This window comes from Strigops habroptila, chromosome 14, assembly GCF_004027225.2.
Source record: "Strigops habroptila isolate Jane chromosome 14, bStrHab1.2.pri, whole genome shotgun sequence".
NCBI classification, from domain to species: Eukaryota; Metazoa; Chordata; class Aves; order Psittaciformes; family Psittacidae; genus Strigops; species Strigops habroptila.
The window spans coordinates 6,770,130-6,794,759 of NC_044290.2; the positions used below are offsets into that span (position 1 = coordinate 6,770,130).

The 24,630-nt window shown below is 41.7% G+C and overlaps 1 protein-coding gene across 5 annotated transcripts in view; it reads right to left on the reverse strand.

Annotated features, from left to right (window-relative positions):
- Nucleotides 1–24,284, reverse strand: part of SPAG9 (sperm associated antigen 9) — a 64,742-nt gene extending 40,458 nt beyond the window's left edge. For all 5 annotated transcript variants that reach the window (XR_003994311.1, XM_030505865.1, XM_030505868.1 and 2 more), the window contains exons 1-3: nucleotides 23,691–24,284; nucleotides 17,182–17,302; nucleotides 5,724–5,794 (exon numbers count right to left, since the gene is read on the reverse strand). Coding sequence is in view for 4 of the 5 variants with exons in the window: in XM_030505865.1 (XP_030361725.1) it covers nucleotides 5,724–5,794; nucleotides 17,182–17,302; nucleotides 23,691–23,996 (498 nt within the window). In the remaining variant the exon portion in view is untranslated. The remainder of the gene's footprint in view (nucleotides 1–5,723; nucleotides 5,795–17,181; nucleotides 17,303–23,690) is intronic.
- Nucleotides 24,285–24,630: the final 346 nt, after the last annotated feature.

Below are 24,630 nucleotides of genomic sequence, written 5' to 3' on the forward strand. Positions count from 1 at the left end.
CAATTTAAAAATAGAATTAAATTGATTTAATTGCTCTCAGCAGAATTCTTAATGAAGTTACACTAAAGTACAGATGATCAATAAAGGACTGCATCTACTACCTTTCTCTTCTATAAGAGTTGCAGTCAGCATGTAATCACCTGTAACCTTTTACTCCTGACAGCTCACCTTGCTGCCCCTGAAGTCTGCAACTATTTTAAATATGACTAAATGTTCCAAATAAGATGTCAGAAAAATACTGACCACCTCAGCACTGTTGTAGCTAATACATCGCTCAATTATCATTAGCTGAGGGGATTAAAGATAAACTCAGAATTTGGAAGAATTACCTTATTTAGTTAACAGCACTTCACAGTTCAGGTGTTTGCTCATTTCAGGGCACAACGGGTACAAACTGACCACAAGGAGCTTCTAAAGACATTACAGCACAAATATAAAAGCCATTCCCTTTGAATGCAAGTGACAACCATGCAATGTCTTTCCATCTTAAAAACACTCAGACTGGTTCCCTCATGTGGCACGTGACGACTTCTACAACTGCAGAAAGTGCTAGAGGTTCTTCTAAGTCTTAAACTTCATTCACTGAAAGACAATTACTATCCTGACACTAGTTTCTATTCCTACCCTTACAAATATGACCACTCCCAATGCACACAAACTTAGTACTTTGCCACAAACAAATGTGAACATATCATCTTGTGGTTACTGTTACCTGCACCTTTTCCTTAACCAGGTTGAGAGCATCTCCTTTATACCTTCCTCTCTCTTTCACTCCTCCTTCCTTTTTGTGTCAACGCTTTAACTCCCCCAGGACAGGTTTTAGTAATTCTTCTGCTGTCAGACCAGGCTCAGTGCTACAGCCCTCGCTGTTCACTCTGCTGATCCCATCAGGTTTGGCACAAGCGGCTCCTCCCTTTGGGAATGTGCAACCAACTGTACATATATAGATCTTTTTGTGTCCCACATAATCCAGATTTATTAAGGTAATAGACATTTCTCGAATCATCTTCATTCAGAGGTCCTAAACATACTCCCATGTAACTACCTTTTACCTTTCAGCATTCGTGGTGAGCGTGTCACCTACGTAAAAGCATCATTCCCACTGGTGAGCTTGGCCCACCTTTATCCACATACAAGACAATATTGCTGGGAGATACAACAGTATGTAAAGATGGTAAATCCAGGCTTCATAAATAAAGATGCTAATGCTTAGCATAAAGCTTTAGAAAAACTATTTGCTTGAACAGATAGCTTAAGTCTCATCTCAAAACCACCAGGACTGGTACTCATGCTTACCCACAATTGTAACTAGTCATCTCCACTTAGAAGGCTGTTTCCCTGCAGGGGGACTTGCTGGGGATATGCTTATCCAGACGAACCCAACAAAATCCATTCCCAGTGCCAGAGACAGGCTTGCTGTTCTGTCACACTGTATCAGTGCAAAACACTGAGAAACTTCCATGGCCCAATTATGCTTCATTAAACTAAGCCCATATTCTGTGTCAGGGAAAGAGATATCGAACCATCTTAGTTTTGTGTTTCCCAAAGGATAAAAAGAAACACTTCCTTAAATGGAAAAAAAAAAAAAAAGGAGTGTTATTTTGGAAATTTGTGCAGAGAGGTGCCACAGGTGTTACTCAAATCTCAAGTAGATGCTAAAGTACTGCTTTGCCTCAGTTTCCAACCGAGTCATAAAACAGTCCTCAGCCAAGCTGGTGTTCTAAAACACCAGTGCCATAGTTATGAAGTGTGCCCCATCAACTATGCAAAAAAAGAAAGTAAGATCCTTTACCTCCTAACTCTGGGGGCTTGCTCTAAAAGTCACTAGCAGCAGGGCACCATCTCTTGCAGCAAAGGTAAAAAAGCACCAAGAGGTATGTAAGAAGACAGGACTGCTTTTAGACAGACAGTATAAGGAGTCAATTTTCTATTAAATAGAATAATATGAAATAAATTTATAACTGAGTTAACAAAATTCCTTTCTAAGTCTATAACGCAAAGGTCTGAAGATTTTTAGATTAGACTTCTAGCACAGAAGTCTAATCCAACTTACAGCACATAGCACTGTGGCTCTATTACTGCTTCCTGCATCTGGTCCTTTGTAGCCAGAGAAAGATGGAAACAACACTTTGCATAGTTAGATTCCAGCATACTGTTTTATTGCTCATCTGTTGCGACCATTAGAACAGAGGAAGATCAGCGCAAGATCAACATATGCCACAAGCAGAGGAAGACCATGGATGAGAGCATGTTAGCCAAGCAGGGGATCACGATATGGATGTAACAACATGTTCAGGCTGCATGCACACATTCTGTTCTGACTGAACATTTATGTTCTTCACTACCTGCTACAAATGCCCAGCTGCACTCCACCTTGCAACCTGCCAATGCAACTGCTCAGGTTATCATGCTCTAGTCCATTTAAAATCCAGGCAGTTAGCTCAAGCACAGACTTACTAGGGGAGGAAACTTAAGGAAATACATCCCACTCACACCCATTAGCTCATCTCCCACCCTATGGAAAGCAACGAGAAAGACAGAAGCTAATTTAAAGAACAGGTGAAGAAGGCTAAAGGCTCTTCCCAGATCTCTACCAAGCTGCAGCTGCAGAGACACCATGTATGTATCTCAATGACACTGTGGTGAGGGATTCAGCTCTCCAGTTCACATCACTGGTGTAGCTTTCCATGGCTCAATCAGTTTATGTAGGTCTTGGTCCATTCAACTGAAACTGTTCAGTGAAACTCCTGTGAGCTGCTGAGCCAGCAAGCTTGCTGGGCAGTGATCTGCAGCAAAGAGGTAACCACAGGCAGAATCATAGAATTACAGAGTATCAGGTTGGAAGGGACCTCAAGAATCATCCTGTCCAACCTTCTGAGGCAAAGCATGACCTAGACTAGATGCCCCAGGCAAACTTTAAAAGTGTCCAATGTTGGAGAATCCATCAGTCCCTGAGGAAATTATTCCAATGGCTGATTGTTCTCATTGTTAAAAATTTTCCTCTTAAAGGCAGGTAGGGTTAGTGCCAAAAGAGGACACAGTTCCAGAACCTCAGTGAACTCAAGAGTTGGAACAGAAAGACATAGTCTGAAATACTACGCTCTAAATTTAAGAATTGGGGGAGAATAGAAGGAAGCAAATACTGAAGACAGGCAGAATTAGAGGAAAACTGCTAGAAATCCAGATTGCAGAAAATGAAGTCAGGTTGCATCTTTAACAAGACATCTGTCAAAGTAATCACTGCCAACATCTCAGAGCTACCAAAAAAACCCCACTTTCTAATGCTCTGCTCATTATCTGGTCAATTGAAATAAAAACAATTGCCATTGCAGTAAGTACCAAAGATGGATCACTTGCAAAGACAATGGTGAAGCAGCTGATTCAGAAGGAAAAACATATTCCTTCCTAGAAAAACATGAAAGGCTACAGAAACAAGTATTGTGATAGAAATATTTAAGCTAATCAAGTTTGTAACTTAATGCTTAAAGTAGGTTGGATATTTGCTGAAGTATCTTGCCTTAAAAGTTACTACACAGACCTAAAACACTAGAATTTGTTTGGAGAAAGGGAACCAGGAAATCAAAGGGGATGGGGAAAGATGGGCACTGTTATCACAGTCCTCTCCAGCCCTCAGGGATTTCAGTCCCCGAATCTTAAACACTCACCAGATACCAGCATTAAAGTGCTGACCTCCTGACATTTTAGTCCATGACTAAAGCGAGATATATCAGGAAGTTCATTCCAAGATTCACAATAGTCTCTCTCATTGTGCTCAAAAATGTCTCAGCAAACAAGGAACATCTCGTTAACTTCCTGAGGTTAGTCACACAGTTGTCAAAAAGGCTCCCAACCTTTTATCAACAACCACACCACTGATAGCTGTTCTTTATCCTTAGTTCCCAGCCCAGAGCCAAGCTTTCACAGCCCGCAAACCCATTCCCCCCATCAAATCTCCATGTCCTATCTTCAATATACTGTTGTATTTCAGCAGCTGCCAGCTGGTGGCCTGAGAATTGTGTGTATTTCTAGTAAGTAACAGCTACACACACTTGTCACCTAAAAACAGAGATCAAAGTCTATGTAGACAAAAGCAGAAATACCCTAACTTGAAGGTGTTTGTTTTTAGAAGCCAAGTATTTTCTAAACAAAGGGGGAATTGAAACATTAAAAATGAGAAAAATAAATAATGCCGAGACTGGGGAAACAAAGACAGAAGGAAGTAAGGAGTGCAGAAAGCATGAGACCTGGTTTTAGGAGTACAGAGCTGTGAATATACCATGTTGCATTACAACATATTTCTTTACAAAGAAAGGACATAGTCACCTCAGTAATAATAAAGCCCAAGGAAACACCTCTCCCTACACCAAAGAAAGTGAATTTAAGATGTAAAAGCATTTAATAAATTGGAATCAAACCAGCAGAGGCTGTTGTCCGTTTTGGAGCAAAACCTATGTAAAAAGATATCCAGAACATTTCATTAGCATTTCATTGAATTAATGGTGCCCAATGCATTTAGTTAGTGCCATTTCTATAGTAATAGTACTCAGAGGTTCTAACTAAAATAAGCCAAAACTCTGCACGCACAGAGTACTTCTAATTCAAAAGGATGTAAAACTTAAATGGGGAGCATTAAGCTTTGTTACTTTTCAGTTCATTTAAATTTCCATTTTGAACAGATGCAGCATTCTAAAGCTGCTATTTAGTAACAAACATCATGTTAAACACATCAGGATTTCAGAAAATACATTAATATTTTCATTTAAGAGCTACAGAAGTCTTGTCACGCAATACTCAAGCTACATGCTGGTTGTGGTTCCAAGCCACCTTCAGCTGCTGTCAGTATAACATGCTCATCTTAAGATTGCTAAGGAAGTATTAAAGGTAACCAAATCTGACATCTGTATTTGCTTTCCCTTTCCCCACATGTGGTCTTTTGAACTAGGAACAGTCAGTACCGCATTCCCCTTCTTGCTAGAGATGATCTAAAAACAGCTAGCTGACCTTTCAAACAAAGGCAGAGCAATCAGAGTAAGGAGAACTGTACTCAATATTGGGACTTCAGATTAATAAGAATTGTTCAGAGAACATAATGATTCCCTCGCTAAAATAAGTATACCAGTCAGGCAGTAAGCATCCCTGCAAGGGGAAGGTGACCTGCTACTAAAAATCAAAGCACTGCAAGTCCCTTTATGCTTTAGAACCAACTTTAAAATTGTGGCTTATTTATTTTACAAAGTCAAACTTGTCCCATGTTCATTAGCAAATGCTGTTTTCAATAACTATCAATTAGTCTGGCAGGGACTTCTTTTAATCATGAATCTCAGCAGGAGGTGAGTTTTTGTTCCCTCCATGGTGCAAGTAAAACCAGCACAGAAAACTGCTGCAAAGAGTACCGAGATTGCAATTGCCTTTCAATTTCTTTGAAGAATTACCTTTGAAATACAAAAAAGTAAACTCCTGCTTTTTAAAGACTTCTGATTATCTGACAAAGCTACAAAATTGACAAATGGGTAATCAAACTAACATGAAGAGACACTTAGATGTAAATGAGGAAAAACTACATAGCCAAATGAAGCCTGGTTACAACTAACGCTACCAATACAAACATCCAAGCATCAGTGAATAAACCAATCCATCCAATAATTTTCCCAACTGCTCACAACAGTTTTCCATAGACTGCATTATTACAGATCCCCTGAATTCATATTGGCATAACTACCTACCTCTGTATGTCTTGAATGAAGTGCATTGTATTCTTTCTTGAGTTCTGCTTCCCTCTCCTCAAGTCTGCTAACTGGAAGAAGAAAAATATAAAAGAATTAAAACTCAATTCAGAGTTCTAGTAAATAAGACTGACTTGCCTGGGACCAGGCAACCAGATCAGTGGCAAGAGTATTTGTAGCAGTGAAGAGCAAAGAGAAGGATATAAAGTTTGTTGGTTCTTGAGTTTTTAAACTCTCATCACTTGAGCTTCCCAAGTACATCAAACAGCAGCACAATCTTACAACTCGCAATTCTCACTGAAAACCCAGTATTATCTTCCCCAGCTGATTGAGAGTCCAATGAGAGGGGATTTTTATATTCAAGGACAGCTCACTGCTCACACCAACCCAGACTGTTTCACACATGCACACGGGAACCACAGGAAGATGGAGAAGCCGCATCATGGAGCTACAGTCTCAGATGAGAGCTGTGAGCTCCAGTTAAGGCTCCACACTGGTTTCCTAGAACACAACCACCCATCATCTCCAGAGGTGTTTAACTAGGGCAAATATGAACAAGGTATTTTTTAAAATAGCTACAAGTCATATGCTGTGGCACAGAAATGCAGAGTTCTGCCGGCACCCACTCATATTCTACTGAGCAATTCAGGCAATAGATTAAGGAGAAGAAAATATTTTAGTATTTCTGTAGGTATTCCAAGAAATTAGCAATACATCTAGCAGATTTAGCAGAACTCTTAGACAATCAGTTCAGATTAAGAGAGGAGCTGCAACAAAGTGCAATATCGCTGTGTGATTAATCTGCAGAAAAGCTAAAAGAATTCAGACTTTTCTTCACACAACTTATTTTTTCCACTCAAAACAGAAAACATTTTTTTGCTGCTTAGAATCTATTTCCACCTATTTGTTTAGGTACTTTCAGGCATGCTATTTACGTGATATAAGCACGTTTCAAGTTCTGTAACTGAGCTTCTCTTATTCCACTTGCCATGTTTAAATACCCCTGGGAAACTTGAAATTCAGAGTTATCTGTCTCCAGAGACTCATTGCCAAATGCACGTTATCTGAGGACAAACAACAGCATCTTCTCCGCCATTTGCACATTTTCATATTGCCAACTGGGTCTTCTGAAAATGAATTTTCAATATACCGTTTCTTTTTGCTCCATCTCTCTGTATTTTGGCACAGTACTTGTCTGCAAGTATTTTCAATTAAAAAAAAAACAAACCAAACAATCTCTGCCAGAACCAAATGCTGGAACCACAATACAATTGTCTACTCACCCAAACCTGTGTAAACATTCTTAGCTCCTAATCTAATCTGGCTCTTATAAGAACATTAAGTTCCTTAACAACACCTTTTGCACTCCACCTATAAATACCTATTGTACCAAATTTTATTTATACAAACACAAGACTGAACACTTTCATTTCTGTATTGTTATCAAACTGAACAAAATCCCTTCAGGACAAACAGCAGTAAGTATGTGCAAGTTTTCACAGCACAACATATATAAAAATATAAAAGCACAATACATACATTAATCGGTTTTGAGACACAATAGTTGACGAATGGAAGATCTTAGTTTACTAGTTTTAGGCAACGGATGTTTTAAACCTCCTCATACATTTAAAGGGAGGTTACATGGAAGTTCGTGATAAGTGCCTACAGAAACAAGTGTCAGAATTTTAGTTACAAAGCTAAGACGTGACAAACCAAATTTATCCACCAGCATTGTAGTCAGAAGTCATTACATTTTACAACAGCTGACCATCACAGCCATCCTAGCAACACCCAGTCAGCAGCTACAAGGCAGAGCTCAATGGCTTTAGCTGCCCATACCCCAACCAGCAATGGCTGAGCTCACTTGGGAATCCACCATCTCTGGGTTCTGCATTACAGCTCCCAGCACGTCTTCGTTCCCTGCAGACCAAGGGCCTGGAAACCTTTCTGCTGTGCTAAACCTGCTTTAGGACAAGCAAATAGCCTGGAAATCAGAAAGTGCAAACTGCATGACTAATTGGCTTCATGCTTCGTGAAACCAGGTCCCTCTCCTAGAAACGAGCACCCAGGGAGAGGCCGGCAGCCACACTGCCTCCTGGGAACCACCGTTGCTCCATGCTGGATGGGAAATCCCGGTTCAATACAGCCTCACCAGGAACTTGCAAAGAAACCACAGTGATGCACCCTGAGGCTGTTGGTATGCTCGTGTCTAGACAGCACAGCCAGCTCCTAGAGATTAATTTTATCCAGCGGATTCTGGGAAAAAGTACTTGACACAGCACACTTACCGAAGACTAACACCACAGTTGGTGTTACAAACACCTTTCTTTGTAGCTACCTTCATTAAATCCACAAAAGTGTTTCCTACCATTATGGATATAATAAACAATTCACACAAGGGTTGAGGTTCTACAACAAAGCACACCATTTTCTCCTTGTGCAGCCCAATTTTAAATAGTTCCCTAAGTCACAGAAGACAAATGCACATAGATATGGGTACTGCATACTCAAGGATGGTATCTCCATTAATCCTGTAACTATTTTTGTTACTTACAAAGGTTGAAAGAGAGATGATGTAATTGACATTCAGCATTTTCTTCTGGAAGTCACTTCCAGCTGTGTAACATGTTACAGTCCTAGAGCTGGAAGTTCCAGTGGTAAGCAGATGTACACTAAGTTTATATACCCACAACAGACACCACATCAATAATCCTCAAAACAGGCCTTTCCAATACCAGCAGGACGATACACAACACCGGAAATCTATTCTACCAAAACCATGCCTTGATCTTGACAAAACAACCAACAGAATATGTTTCTCTTTTCCAACTAAACACTCTGGAAGAGATCAAATATTCCCTGTGGACTGGAGACCACTACGGACTTGAACACAAAAGATACTTGCATCTAGTGAAGAACAGCCAAAAGAATTTTGAGGAGGACCACCAGATTCTTGCCCCAAAGCCATGAAAAACGTATTAAGCCATATTAAAGGTACATTCCCATGTAACAGGAAACTAAATAGGAGACCAGAAAAAAAAATGCCATCCACCAACACCTACAAGTACATTTAAAACCAATTGTCACCAGTTCCATTTTACTCCACCAGCACACAAAGAGTGGAAGTCTGGCACCCTGCTGATAACATCCCCCCAGGAGGAATGGAGCTGGGCACTGGCACTGCCCGACATGCTGGGTCTGCAAAGCAGCAACCAGACACAATTTGACTTAATAAAAAAGGCTCCTCGGATATTTCAGTCTAGGACTTTTCCCCACTAAGATGTCAGGTTCTTAATGGGTAGATAATAAAAACAGCTTGATGATATATATCCTAAAAGCAAAATATCCATTCTTTTTTGTTGTAATGTCTTTATAAAGCCACTATATCCTTGTAAAATCACAGAAGATTGCAAAATTACATTGTGTAAGATATTATACATGCAGAATATAATACACATAAAAAAAAATTCACTACTCATGGTTAGAAGTCCACATGGAAAAATTTTAAAGGTCTTCCAGCATCATAAGTATGAGCGTAAAATGCAAATATTCTAGTATTTTTAAGGCTGATGAAAAAGCATCCCACTGGAGCAACACCACAAACTCATGCCCACTTGCAACCTTCTCCAGCACTGTCAATATCCTAACACATTCAGTGACCTGAAGCACCAAACCTAATCCAAGTTTTCTCATATCAAACCAATCAAGCCTAAAAATGGGAGATTAAATATTATAGCAAACTAGAGAGAAGCCTCCGGAGTTTCTGCCTCCTGACAGCATTACAAGGAATGAGGCAGCAAAGCTGCCCACCCTGCCTGTTCAAAAATCAGAGCTTACCTCCCAAGTCTGATGGCTTTTACCAAGATGGGAACACCCTCCATCTGTATGTTGTCCTCTGCCTCAAACTGCTGATAAGCCTGAGGGGGAGAAAGAGAAACAGACCTGCTAGAACGCCAAATCCAACTGGTATAATGCCTTCAAGAGGAATTACAAATTCCTGCTACACAAGCCAGGACAAGGATCCAGCTCATTAACGAGACTTTCCTAGCACTAGACTATCTGAAGGCTCTCCTTGCACAGCTTTCATCCAGCTCCATTCTTAAAAGCAGGTCCTATACCAAAGTTAAGATATAGATCAAGCACAATCAATCTCATGAGCCAATAGGACCTTACAACCTATTAAGTAGTTGCTAAAGAGCACACACATGAACCACGGATTGAAACTGGGACTGAAGCTATCAAACAAATATTTAACCTGAAAGAGATAACATCTGGAAATAAGCAGCACAGAAAACTGATTTGTAAAACAAGTGATAAATTTCACTCCTTAGCAAGACTGACATCTTCAAGTAGCTCCTACTACTGTGAACTACAGGTCTAGTTCTCACTTTAAAAAGTAGGGCACTTTAAATTATGAAGATAATTTAGCTGTCAAGAATGCTCTGCTGATAGCAAATACCAACACATACAGCTGCATGGTCTTATCTCTCACACTTCCGGACTGTTCAAGTATTCACTATGTCTCAGATTCCTGATATAAAACTTAAAAGATCTCCTTAAATGTTCTGCTACAACTTTTAATATAAAGGCAACCATATGCCAGGAGATTCCTCACAGGGGTTGAAATTCAGACGAACAAGGATATACACAAGCCAACTTTTACTCAAAATCAAGTTAAAAAGCATTTGGATCCAGCACCAACTTCACTCCTAATCTCTGGTCAAAAGAGTGTTTCAATGAGAAAAGTTTTGATTGACTGTTTTGAGAACAGTGGGAGGCTCCATTTATATATTTGGCTATTGAAACCAGTCACTTTTTGAGAAAACCCAACGTGAAATCAGCCCAAGCACAGAAGCTACAGCAGACTAGACTTGTTTTTAAAACCAGATAACCAGTGACAACTCAAGGATGTAAAATTCCATTAAACAACATTTAAAGCCATTTTCTTCATTACTGCAACATTTACAGCAATAGAATTATTATAACAACCAGACTCCAACACCTAAACCACTAACACAATACTCCTTCATTTTAAAAAGTACATGAGCAGTTAATTATATGTCAGTGGATTTCAACCTCCTCTCATCCCTTTTGTTCATGTATATTAATAGACAAGTTTAAAGCAGGCCAACGGCTGCTCTAATTTTCTACTCCATTTTATTTTAACCTCCAGCCTTGTAGAATGACTCTGTTACTGTACCCCCTGCTCCATCTGCTGGCTACTGACTCCAGTCACAACACATACAGCAGGTACTCCTGTGACTTCCCAGCATAAGGCAGCAAGAAGGTAATTGAGAAATGCTTTAGTCTGAAACAAAGCCTTCCTTTCAAATACAGTTTGATGCTCACACCTCTCCTTATAGAAAGATTCTATATAGCGAGACACTGGCACAGGGTGCCCAGAGAAGCTGTGGCTGCCCCATCCCTGGCAGTGTTCAAGGCCAGGTTGGACACAGGGGCTTGGAGCAACCTGCTCTAATGGAAGGTGTCCTTGCCCGTGGCAGGGGGTTGGAACTGGATGAGCTTGAAGGTCCCTTCCAACCCAAACCATTCTGGGATTCTGTAATTCTTCAACTTTAGCCAATGATACCTGAGGCACAGTGGAGGGAACGGCAGTGGGGAATCTGCCTTATAAACAAACCCATGTGGATGAGAAACTGCTACGCTGAGAAAAAAAGGAGTAAACAGTAAGCTCCAAATTTGTTAATCAAGAAATACAAGTAGTCAAGCCGCTGTTTCTTCTTTGTTGGACAGCAGATTAGTTCTGCTGTTTCAGTCTTTGAAAATTAGGCAGGAGCAATCCAGACCCCCACTGAACAAACCTTAACTCTTCAACTTCTTTCAAGGACCTATTGAAAAGCTTTCTTGTACTCCTTAGAATAAATATAGGGTTGAGCCATACCTAGAAATAGCGTTACTGACAGATGCATTTCATACCAGTTTACTTATTCACATCATGTGCACAGATCACAACTCAAGTCAAAACTCAAAACAACATGAGCTTTCCCAGCTGAAAGTTCGTATTAAGAGTCTCCCTCTTAACTAGACAGGACTGTGTTAACTTGCTGCTGCAGCTCTATGCAGGTATATCTCAGAGTATCAGATGCCTTCAGATTATATCAAGAGGCAGTCTACACGGGTGTGTGTTACAGTAATGCTGGTATCTGCTTAGCTCAGATGAAAATCAAATACCAAATAATTTAACATCTGCAGATTAGAGAACCGGGTCTTGCATTTTCTCTTGAAGCCAACAAAAGCAATAGTTCTGTTCAGCTTCCAAGGAAATCAAATCTGCATGTTTTTAGGTCGGCTGCCAAAATGTTTGTCTCATATCCCAAATAAAACCTACAGCAAGCAACAGCAATTGCTGCATAATATCACCTGACATAGGAAATACAATCACCCCAACAGTTGTGTCACAACATTTCATTTCTGAAGAGCAAGAGTTGCTTCTTGGGTTTTAATTGTTTTGTTGGGTTTTGAGGTTTTTGTTTGCCTAAAAAACCTTTTTTAGTTTCCCCAAATATAATCTAACTTGAGCATAAATTAAAAAGCCAAGATTTAATAAACTGAGCTATGGAACTATATCAGTGCCTTGTTTGTCCTGTCACATGCAGTACATTACCTTGGTTGCAATTTAGCACTAGGCAGATCCAGAAAAGGAACCAAATCTTACGACTCCCACAGCCTACCACCTCCATCTGAAAGAGCCTCAAGCATGCAGACATCATGCTTTTCAGATTCTCTTATAAATAAGTTACTCTGAGAAGGATTCCTCCAGAAAGCACACCCAAAGCTGTTCCACTCCTGTAGTAAGCCAAAACACACTACAGTTGTCTTCTATGCCAAAATAATTAACCTACAGCCTGTAATACATAAAAAGAACCAACGTTCCCAAAAAGGGGGGCAAGAAAGGGAAAGACATTAAACCTCTGTAGTGCCCACAGAGTTCAGTAGCACATCACATGAGCACCAAAAGGCTCTTATCCCTTTCGGTAACTGGAGACTGAGCAGTATCCAAAGCAGTATCATGTGCCCTCGTGGAGTGTTGCTGGACAAGCGAGCTGCGGATTTCTATTACAAGTTTTAAACAGCTCTAAGTGCCTAGTTTTCCAGATTAAAGGCTGAAATTTGAAACATTCCAATGCTGCAAACTAACTACAAGCAGAACTAAGGAGTCTCACCACAGCAAAGACTTGAAATAACATGAAAGTCAGATGTATTCAAGCTCTTGTAAGAAATGCATAAAATCATATTAAGACTGGTGTCTGCCTCAGATTCATCATTGAGTGGAAGGGAAGGAGAAGAGAAAAATTTAAGTATTAAATATTTATCTTTTGGAACCCTGGCATTTCCATGCTCGCTGCACCTCCACACCATTCAGAGCTGCCCTCTGCTGTTGAGAAAAATAATCCATGAAAGTCAAGTCATAAACCCAAAAAAAGATATTTGCTCACACTCAGCAAAAGTTTGCTGACAACCTCTGCCTGTACCAACATCATCCCTAGAAAAACCTCCAGGAACTCTGTGATATTTAACTTGCTTTAACTTCCACAAGCCACAGGCCACTGAGAGCACGGGTGCTCTTCCCTCTGGGCCCTGCACAGGTAGCGCTGACATCCAGCACACATTAACACAAGGGCAGAGGTAACCACAGATGGTTACGGAGAAGAGCAGCAGTGCAAAATGAGACGAGGAGACGGATCACAGGCCAGCAAGCCACACCACTGCAGCACATTCCTGCACTCAAATAGCAGTCACAAATCCTTACACCTCTGCTCTCCTTTAAGCAGTTGTAAAGTTTACCAATTTATCCCAGGATGCAACATGTCACACTTTTTTGGCAGCAAACTTCTCTTAGGCAACCACCACAACCCACCAAATACCAGGACTGAGCGCTATACATCACACATGAGTGGTAACTCAACATGCATCTGTTCCCCAACATTTAGGATTTCATCATTCACCATGGCTCACACTCCTCCCAGCAGTGCCACCAGGTCACACTCTCATTGCTCCCTCTTTCCATTTCCCCCTACGGAAAAGCAGAGTAGGGTAGCTCACTCATCTAGGAGGTGGCTGAAAGCAACTGCTTAAGTTTGTAATGCAATGAGAACTGCCAATGAACCACAGGAACTTAGAAACTGGTTGACAAAATAAGCTTCTTATTTCACTTCTTTAATTTCAAACAGCAGATTTATTCCAACTCAGCTGGTCGCGTATGTGGCTATTAATGCAATCCCACATGATAAACTTAAGTGCAAATAAATATTTCTTTTTCTTCAGTGTGACAGCCACAAAGACTGCAAAACCAAGCATTTATAATTCAAGACATCACAAAACTGTGGCTTCTTGAGCAATTTTAACTAGCATGCACGTTTAAGAACATATGATCTTGCTGAACCAGACCATGCAACTTAAAAGCTGCCCTATCCCAGGGCTAACCTGCCTTCACTAAATGCTCTAGGTTGGACACTGTTTAAGGCAATGAATCAAAATGTTTTAATAGACAAAACTTGTTCTTACAGGCCTTGGTTGTTTGTGGAAAAAACACACAGAGCACAGGAAGTAGCCTACAAGAAGCAGGAAGTCTGGTAGTTAAAGTACTACATGAGACAACACATCTTTCTTGTTCTCTAAACTATTAATCATGTCATAAACTGATGTTGCTTATCTCAGACTCCGTACTGACACAAAAAAAAGCAAAGCCAGGTTTTATTTGGTTACCTGCTGTGTGCCAGGCTTTGCAATTCCCATTATCAGTGATAATACTATCACCATTTTGAATGTTGATGGGGTACCAGTTGGCAATACCACAGACTAATTTAGGTGCACAGGCAGTAGCATAGGAAATAAGAGAGAAAAATATAGCAAGACGACTTGTGGCTGCATCCAGTGAATTAAAATGACACATTGGTATCTTTGTTATCATAGGACATACAAATCACCTTCCCCATAAAACAGAAAACAAAAGGTAGAGTTAGACTACTTTGACAATCTGTACACTAGTATAGTTTTCATACCCTAGAAATTGAAGAGTGCTAAAAAACCCAGTTCACTTGCATAATATTCATTAGGTGCTCAACAACTGTGCTTAAATCCCCTTTGATCTTGCTCAGCATCAGCAGCATGTCAAAATCTTTGCAACAGTCTTTTATGTTGTCCCAGACAACTTACCAACCCAAACGATAAGCAAAACTCCATGTTCAACACAGTCCTACTGTTTCTCCAGAGTTACATCTTAGCCATCACAAAAGGTTTTTCTCCAATAAAACCATTTTGGAACCGTTTAAAAGTCAATGCTCTGACACCAGAACTTTAAGTTAGTATAACTGTTTTCACCAACACCATTTCTTACAAATAGAAAAAAGAGTAGTTCTAGCCAAGACTCAGTGGTTCTACTGGATCAATTGAGTTTCTTAAGCAAACACTTTCATTATTAAGATACACACACATATATATACATGCAATGCAATTAAAACTTTAAAATCACACATTGAAGGCTTAATATTCAAGGCAAAACCAAGAACTTCACACAAATAGATTCATAGAACAATATAGAACAGTGCTATGCGCATCAGTATATGCTAAGTGCAACTTCTGCAAGAGAAACTCCAGGTGTGCAGCCACATACATCACCAGGAATTCAAATTAGTTTTCTGTGCATCTAATTTGTACCTTTCACTACATTAACAGAAAAAGTAAAGGCCTATATATGACACGATGCAATCTTGATGCCATAATCTTGTTGTCAGAGTACAGGGTCTCCCATTAACAACTTGTTTGGGCTGTGGGCTTAGAGCAGAGGCCTTCTGGAAACAGTGTGCTTCGTTAGGAAAACAGACCACTCAGCTCTCCTTTCAATGTTTTCTTTTCCCCTTTGCTGTTGCTTTTAAACACACACACATTTCCATTCACAAGAATCATAGCATTTCTGATACAAGACTCTACAATATGCTTTCAATTCTCCATTTTAGCTTGACTTGACCTTTAAAGATGCATTCCTGGAAACCAATCATCCCCATTTTCACTAGAAAAGACTGCTTGAAGCGTTCCTCCATCACAGTACAGAATCCAAGAATATTTTAACTGCAATGGACCTGAAGTACACGCCTTTAAGATTTGCCAACAGCATTCTAAACAACTGAGATTTCAGAAAGGTTCAGTTCTGCATGTCACCCACATTAATCTTAACACTAATGCACTAATATTTCTACCCTGCTATAGACTCACTCATGCCACTGAAAATTAATCTTTACAGGAAGATTATTACACCTTCAGTTGACAAAGAGAGCTACAGCTTGTTGCCTTATGGGCAGAGAAGGTGGCTGAGTAGAAATAAAGGAAGAAAGAATTGTGAAAAGGGGCTATTTGACAACTGACACTCTGCTTTTCGCAACTGACCTTATCTCAACCTTATCAGGCTTGGTTCAGTCTTGCTCTACATTTCTGCATGGCCCAGCAATAAAAGCTGTATAATAATTGATAGACACGCTAGTCTCATGTCAATAGAAGTTAGCTTAGAAGCTTGGCAAAATGTTCACATTAATTCATATTGACCATTATTTCTACACTGTGCCAAAAAGGATAAATGAAAACAAAAATCGTAACCTTCACTGGGAGATTAACAGACTCACAGAAAAAAATAGCAGCGTAGGTCTTTCATCATCAATTCAAGACTGGGGGGTGAGGGAGATGAAACGAGAAGATTTGTGTGAGGTTGAGTATTTTTCTTCCTCCACCCTTTACTCAACTAGTAGTAGAAAAGCTAGGGATCCAGTTTCATTCAATGACTGTGTACCTGGCTAAGAAGCAGTCCAGCAGAACGTCTAAGCTACAACGTATTCACACTGTAACTGCCAGCGTATCAGGAGAACTGATCATTGTTATCTTCTTCCAAAACTTACACAAGCTTTCGTAAACTACACAGCCCATCTCTAGAAGTGGAAGTATTCTCCCCTAACTCTTTTCTGTAAAATCTAAGTGCCTCATAAAAATCAATAATGCAGCAGAAATGATACAAAGCTAATGAAAATCATCATTAATGGTATTCTCATCCCAGTAGCGCTTCTAAACCTGAAGATTACATTTAATTTTAGCACAAACAGTTTAATGGGAAGAAAATTCACTTGATTTATAATCACTGAGCAGGGAATAAGTTCTACATTTTCAGGTTTTCTACTGAAAAAGTGGGTAAACATGAAAATAGCATGGTCTAAAGGTAAAACAAACCACAAGTAGCATAGCAGACGAAACAGATTACAAGTCACAAGCTCGTACCTCATTTGTTTGCCTTAATACTAAGGAAAACAAAGACACACAAGAGTTAAACCCAGTTATCTGTCAAAATACAGGAATCAGATAATACATGTGCTAAATACCTGTACTATCATTTCACAGAAAAAAATTTAACACCCTACTATCAGTTAAAGGGAGTGCAATATATTTTACTTACTTTGATCAGCATAGTTTTTTGCTTTTAGCTCGAGCTGTCGAGTCTGTGATTCTAATGCTTCCACTCTGGTCTGTAAGTCCTTTTTCTCTTGTTCTTGAGAATCTTCAAACTCGATGAATTTCTAAACAAAAAAAGTGAAGTTAAACTCAACAATTAATTACAGGTTTGGGTTTTTTTTAAGCCTGAGCAAAATTCTTTCTCCAAAAAGAAAGAAGAGAGATCATGCCTAGATTTGTTTTTAAAAAGACTTCCACTTTAAGCAGCATGTAGGGAACAGTACAGCAGTCCTTCACAGCAAGGAAGGGTGCAAGCAGGTTTCCAAAATACATCTAACAGCCCACATTTAAACATGAAGAACGCTATTTTAGTCCAGTGTCCACCAGTCAAGCATCCCACCTAGGCTGCTCTGTGTAATCGCTGTCAACTAAATGCCAACTACTTCAAAGAAGCCTGCTTGGGACTAACATAAATATGAATTATTTCCTTCTTTCCTAACTTCACACACTTGCCTGTCAATACTGCACGTGAATACAGAAAGTCTTGGCATTCTTATATGTGACTGAATGCTGGTGAAGCTTATCTTCACCTGTAAACCACAAAGGTACTGACACCACAGTAGGGACACGACAGCAATAGGGCAAACCAAAATTACATGCTGTCTTTTCATTTCCACCTAATTTTTTATCATTTGATATATAAATCATAAATGCTTACAGTCTTCATCAAATACTGAATAACCATCTCCTACAATCTATCAACTTCATAGAAAACTATTCCCAGGCACTCTGCAATTGTGCTGTCACCATCATCTGCTGCTACCTTAGTTTACCAACTTTGTGCCTCACAAAATTCTGGAGCCCACTGCTGCATACATCAATGTTCATATTTTATAACATTAAAGCTCCCTACTCATCATTACAGCAGTTTTAACAGCTTCTTTTTTTCTTTTGCTATTCTTCTTAACCAAAACCTTCAGAAATTCAGCATGTACTGCTAGCACAAAGAACACTAAGAGACAAAGATATCTTCGGACATGTAGAACACTCTATTCTGCACTGCAAAGAGAAGGCAAGGCCACAAACACACGTTATGCAGAAGGCCCATTGTACAAGGAGGAAGAGCATAAAAGAAGCCTTTGCAGAAAAAACCCCAGACATCCAAGATAGCTGAAGGGTGAGAAAGCAAGCTGCAGCTGGGTACCACATGGAAGCAAAGAGACAGAGGAGGCAGCAACTTAAAAATAGTGATGTTACAGGTGATTTAAATATGTTTTCCTATATATTGCTAGGAAATCTTAGTGGGAAAACACACTTTAAATAGTCACACTGACTTTTAAAGAGCTTTAGCCACTGTGTTTATAGCTTTTACAAAAGCAGACACTCGTAACCCTATGAAAAGAGCTTCAGTTCGGCAGGGTCATCAGAAGAAGTTCTGCTTAAAAAACTACTTCTGCTGCAGAAACGCATCAAAATCTATGAAGTGGAACAAGAGCTCCTTTCAGACAAGACTATCACAGGACTAGGCATGGTGTTCATATGACTGTGCTTGAAGCTAAACCATGAAACAATTGAGAAAGAGCTGACATGAGCCCAGGTAGCGCTGCTTTGGGTTCTATGAGTTAAAATGAGTTCTCCCACTTCAAAAAAGACAGATGTGGAAAAGTCTTTCACGCCCCTCAACACAAAGTTTGGGAAGATTAATTTGTCAGTGTCATGCTGAAGAACTCCAACTTTCAACTTGTTCCATGTGTCCTTGGTAGCAAAAGTTTTGTCCCTTTTATATTAAAAATTCAAGTCATGTCTGGCTTATTCTTAGCAGGCTCCCTTTTTAAAAAGGGCTTCAAAGTTTGACACAAATTTGGCACTGAGGCTAAAGACCAACATGGTTTGTTACATTTAACATGGGAAAATATGAAAGAATAATTATAAAACTGTAACATCTTTGTTTAGTTGCTTCTCTGATGATTTCCCAAAGTCAGATGTGTCTCAACTTTGAAAAGACCAGTGACCATTACACTTTTGAATAAACAGCCGTTCAAAGCCATCAATGTCATTGTTACTCATGGAACTAAAGATAGATATCATTTTATATTTCCTCTGAAGTCCTTCGACTGCGAGTATTAAAACAAGCTTTGTCTTAAATGGTTTTGTTACGTTCCACTAGTTTACCTTCATTTTGTTCAAGTTAGAATTTAAGTTACGTCTCTTCAAAGCATTTTTATAATTAGAGCTGGGTAACTTGTTTTCCTCTGCTGAAAACTACAGCTGATCAAATCACGGATTGAACACTTTAGACTTTGTTTCTATTTGGCTTCATCTCTCCTTCCGGTGGTGTTAACAGAGGCAGAGCCCTAGGATATCGATCACCTTGTCCTGACTACGCCTGTATGACTATAGTGTGAGGCACCCCTACCCACAGCAGGGGGTTGGAACTAGATGATCTTAAGGTAGTTTCCAACCCAAACCATCCTTCAATGGCAGGACTAGGCAAGCCAAATATAGGCTGAGCACCCACACTGAAAGACCTTTTTCTTCTTTTAGTCATTTACATTGACAATATATTCAAACATTGCACACCTCCTGCACTGTTTAACATAAATGCCACAACATATGTAGGAACATATAAGCCACTCAAAATATGGATACTAGACATACTCTCGTTTCATCCTGAGCTACTGGTTACACAAAATAACAAGGCAGACAAACTTCTAGCTTTCCTCATTTTAACTGACATCCTGTCTAAGCCACAAAGCTGTATCTTACAACTCTAACAAGAAGTGAGAAATTTTTGGCGCTTTTTTCTTTAAGAACAAACTGAACGATACCAATACATCTTAAAAACAATCAGACCCAATACCACAACATTACAGAATATATGGCTAGAATGGTCCTTAAAAGGTCAGCTTGTTTCAAGGCTCAGATGCTCATTGTTGACGCCTGGATCCTAATTTTGATTAGCATATGATGAGGCATAAGCACAGGATATGATGCACGCCTCCTCCTAAAATCCAAGCCCGTGATACCTTCAAAAACTATGTTTGGCAACTCCCATTTAATCCTTCCCATTTTCTCCAGGCAGTATCAACTATGTAATTTCAGACAAACATTTGCCTAACCTGTTCTTAAAGACCTCCAATAAAAAGTACTTCACCAATAAGGTTCAAAAGTCTTTGTCATCCATTTTTAACCTACTTAAAGTTTCCAGCAATAAACATTGTAATAAACACAAACTCAGACTACACAATGGAACAACACAGCATACACATTTAGAGCCCTCTCATATGCATACAACCATTTAATCCTTCAGTAATACAGTGCTAGCCAAATGAAACATCTTTTCCTGCATTTAAGTCATCTTCTGTTTCCTTATATTTTAACTTGCTTTCCCGTCACATGATCCAGGTCCAACACCAAGCGTATCTGATGTCAGGGTTGTGCCTACTTGGCAGTCTTTATTACCCTATGACATGCCCTCAGTAACTTTTACTGCAATGAATACCAGCTTTTCAGCCAATGGCAAGTTCTTCCTGGAGTAGGTAGAGAGAATTAACTAGAAAGCCAGCTCAGCTGGACTTGGGGTAGAGAAAAATATATGTTACTGAAAACAACGTAGTAACTTTCACACTGCTGTAGCAAGCTTTCTGTACAATGGATCTTAATTTTGTTCTCTCATAAAATACTTAAACTCTCACTGCAGAGTGTGTGCTTAACATACAATCCTAAGGAAGAAAGTTAACTTTGGGAACAGTAAGAAAAGGCAGCCGTCAAATTCACTTAACTAATTTTCATGGTGTTAAATCCTTTTTCATGGTTGTAAAAGTAGCAACCATGTATTCAACATCAGATTTCAAGAACAGCCTAATTCCATCAGCAGCAGAAAAGCTAAAAGGTATATCAGACAGGCTGACAGGGCTAGAAAGAGCAGATTTTTATCTTGTTTCCAAGCCTACACAAAACACTTTCTGCCAGCGCCATATACGCAGGTATGGAGTAGCGTACTCCTAGAGAAGTCAAGCTTACTAGTGTATAAAATAGCAGAACCCCAAAACGTTCTTCCTCTCCCACATCTTTGTGGCAGGGCATGCTGCCTAGTATTCACTAAGTGGGAAGATAAGTTATGCAGAACTGTAAGCAGAACAGCAGAATAGCTGGTTCCTCTATTACTTTAGCCATATCACAAAACATACCATGGTAAGAGTCAGACAAGGGACTTCACAGCAACTCAAAAGATCATGACCATTGCCCAGAGGACTGAGAAGAAGGCCCAGAACTTCTGAAATGACCTTAACAGAAGCCCACAGGCAACAACTTTCAAGATGTTTCTTTAGTAACATGGACAATGGTGTAAGGAGATGCCTATTCAAATAATAAACTATTCATATTCATCGAGATACTGCTGCAAATAAAAATTCCTAAGCAGCAAGCAGAAAGTAAAAAGGGATATGTTAATTCTTCAGGGCAGTCAGAACAGATGGTATGGAATACTGAACTTAGTAGCTCAAAATTCTCCATTTTGCTGTCAGCTTACACAAGCAACCACCACAAGGAAAGATACACACTAAGCCAGTAACTTGTTGTCCAAGAAAAACAGTGCTATATTCATGTCCCTCCTTATGTTTCAACCATACTGCACCCATCGGATTCTCTCTACATTCACAAAAAAGGTGCAACAATCAAATCTGCATAAACCACGCACCTCTCATGAACATGCTGTGTTGTATCTATGACAGACATCTTCACATACGTACAGCACACAAGAAATAGGTGACCTTTGTGCTTTCAGGTGAAAACGTGGTCTTTGGTCTAACTGCACTTTGGAAAGCATCAGTAACCTGTCTGGCAGCATGAGTGCTAGTTTTTAGACTACATAACACCAGTGCCTTCAAGTTAATGTAACATGACACAAAAAAATGGGGATGGCAGCAAAGTACACTACCAGCACCAGTACATACAGCTCCTGCAGAGCCACACCACCACAATTAACACCCTATTCTATTTCATCACGTTATGTTTCGGTTGTGCTGCCCAAGGCTTGTTTTTTTTCAATCTGGCAAGTGCTGCCTGTGTTTTAAGCCCGATTGATTTTCTCATGAATTAGTTCAGAAAATATTTATCAGTCCCTTCCTCTTATGCTCTTAATAAAAATAAAATGTTTGCTAAAAATGCCTTTCACACACAGCTAGTGTCAGAACTAGCGATTGATTCTTTATGGCAACAGGCCCCAGACTAAAATCCATAAGGCATCGTAAAACAACCACATGTTTGACAAGGAGGAGGAATGGTCTGTTGGCCCAAGAGCTGAAGGGACACAGTTCACACCACACTGATTGTAACAAACTAACAAAGTACTGCCACAATGTGCAGACAACATTTTGCACTCACTTGTAACAACAACATACACAAATATTTGTACAGGGCTAATGTTTCCCAATTAAATTTCATCATCAATATTGTCTCCACCCTCAGTGTTGTTGTCATTCTGATTTGGGGGAAATTTAGAAGCTAAATACACCACACAGATAACCACAGGACACAAAGTCTGGAAATAGACTTGTAAGATGGCTTGTTCTATTACAGATAATGCTGTCAATCCAATTTCCTACAGGAGTTTGGTGAGACAATAAGCTGGAGGAAGTTGTCCTGCAGAGCCGCTTTCTATTGTATTGCTTTATAATCCCGCAGAAAAAAATGCTTCACAAGCTTATTTATGCTGAAATAGCTCTTAGATATTTTTATGTCAATTTTTGCAGCAACATCCGAAGGCAGAGCCTGTGTCATTGAACAGTATGCACCACCTGTTGCTGACTGCAGCTTCTATGCACCAACTCCAAAGAACTTCAGTCCAGACAACAGAGATTTCCATGGGTTTTGCCACGCATTCTCGCTTGTTTGCTGTAAATACCCTTTACAACCGCTCTGACACGAACAACCTGCCTCCTGACACAGGGAAAATCCAAAGGGAAAGTGAAAGAGCAGAGAAACCAGCCCGTGGGTCCGCGTCTGCTCTGCAAAGCAGGGATGCTTGTCTCCTCTGGACCTGCTGACCGGCGGACCAGCGCTTCGGGAGAGTTACTTAAGAGCCCTCCCAGCGGAGCGGTGCTGGGGACGGGACACACACACGGCAGCTCTGCCACCGGCTGCGCTCACCGGCCGCACGGCACTGCCCGGAGCAGCACGTACCGGCTCCCCCGCGGCACGGGCAGGGACGGCACTCCCCACTGCCCGCTCCACAAACGCATCAAGACCCGAACCCGTCCCCCGGTGGCCCCCGGGCGCTCGGACAGAGACACCCCGCACCGCCGGGGCCTTCTTCCGTGGAGCCGGCAGGAGCCGCCGCGGGGCTCCCCGGGCCCGGGTGCCGCAGCTCCCCGCCCTCGGCAGCCCCACCGCCGCCGCCGCCTCGGGCAGGAAGTCCCCCCGCCTGCGCGGAGGAAGAAGCGCGGAGCCGCCGCCCGCCTCGGGAACGGGCCCCCGCCCTCCACCGGCTCCGGGCCCGGCGCCCGCCCTCACCTCCTCGGCCTGCTTGCGCAGCGCCTTCTCTCGCTCGTATTGCGTGAGGAGCTGCTCGTTGTCGTCCCGCAGCAGCTCCAGCTCCACGCTGGTCTCCTGGCTGTGGGCGCACACCGAGTCCAGGTTCTCCAGCACGGCCACCACCAGCGGCATCAGCTCGGCCACCACCTCCTCGTCGTAGCGCCCGATGAGCCGCTCGAACTCGCGGTAGATGGAGCCCGCCAGCCCCGACACCCGCTCCGACATCATGGCGGGGCCGGGGCCGCCGGGGTCCTCCTGGTACACCACGCCGTCCGCCAGCTCCATGGCCGCCGGCGAGCGCCTTCCCTCGCGGGGCCCGGCGGGGCGGCAGCAGCTCAGCGCGCTCCCGGCGCCTCCTCCTGCCTCTGCAGCGGGGCCTCGCCTGCAGCCCGGGGGGCGGACAGCGGCGGCGGCGGCGCACGGCACTGACCTCACCCGCCGCGCCGGGGCGGGGCGCGCCTTACGCGGGAGAGGCGGAGCCGCGCCAGGCGGGTGGGGCCATGGCGGCGGCTGCGGGGATGGAGGCAGCTCGGTTCCGCCGTGTCCCCCCTTCCCTCGGGTTCCGTAGGAGCGGGAAAGCGGCCGCGGAGGGCCGGGGGGTATGCGACGCGTTGTTGGGGGGGGTCACCGGAGCCAAAGCGGATGCGGCCGGGATGGGGCGGAGCGCTGCTGACAGGGCGTGCGGCGTGAGGATGTGGGGTTGTGGAGCGGGAGGGTGAGCTCCGAGCAGTGGGGCCGCACGGTTAAACCTTCCTCTCTGAACGGAAGATGTGAGGAAATGCTACTGACGGTTCCCGGGGAAGCGCCGTTACTTATCTATTGCACCCACAGAGGCATAAATGGATGGAGTGGCTCGCTTGGGGATGACTGATGGAGCTAAACCCAGAGTTCAGGTCTTCGCGGCTCCCAAACCCCTCCT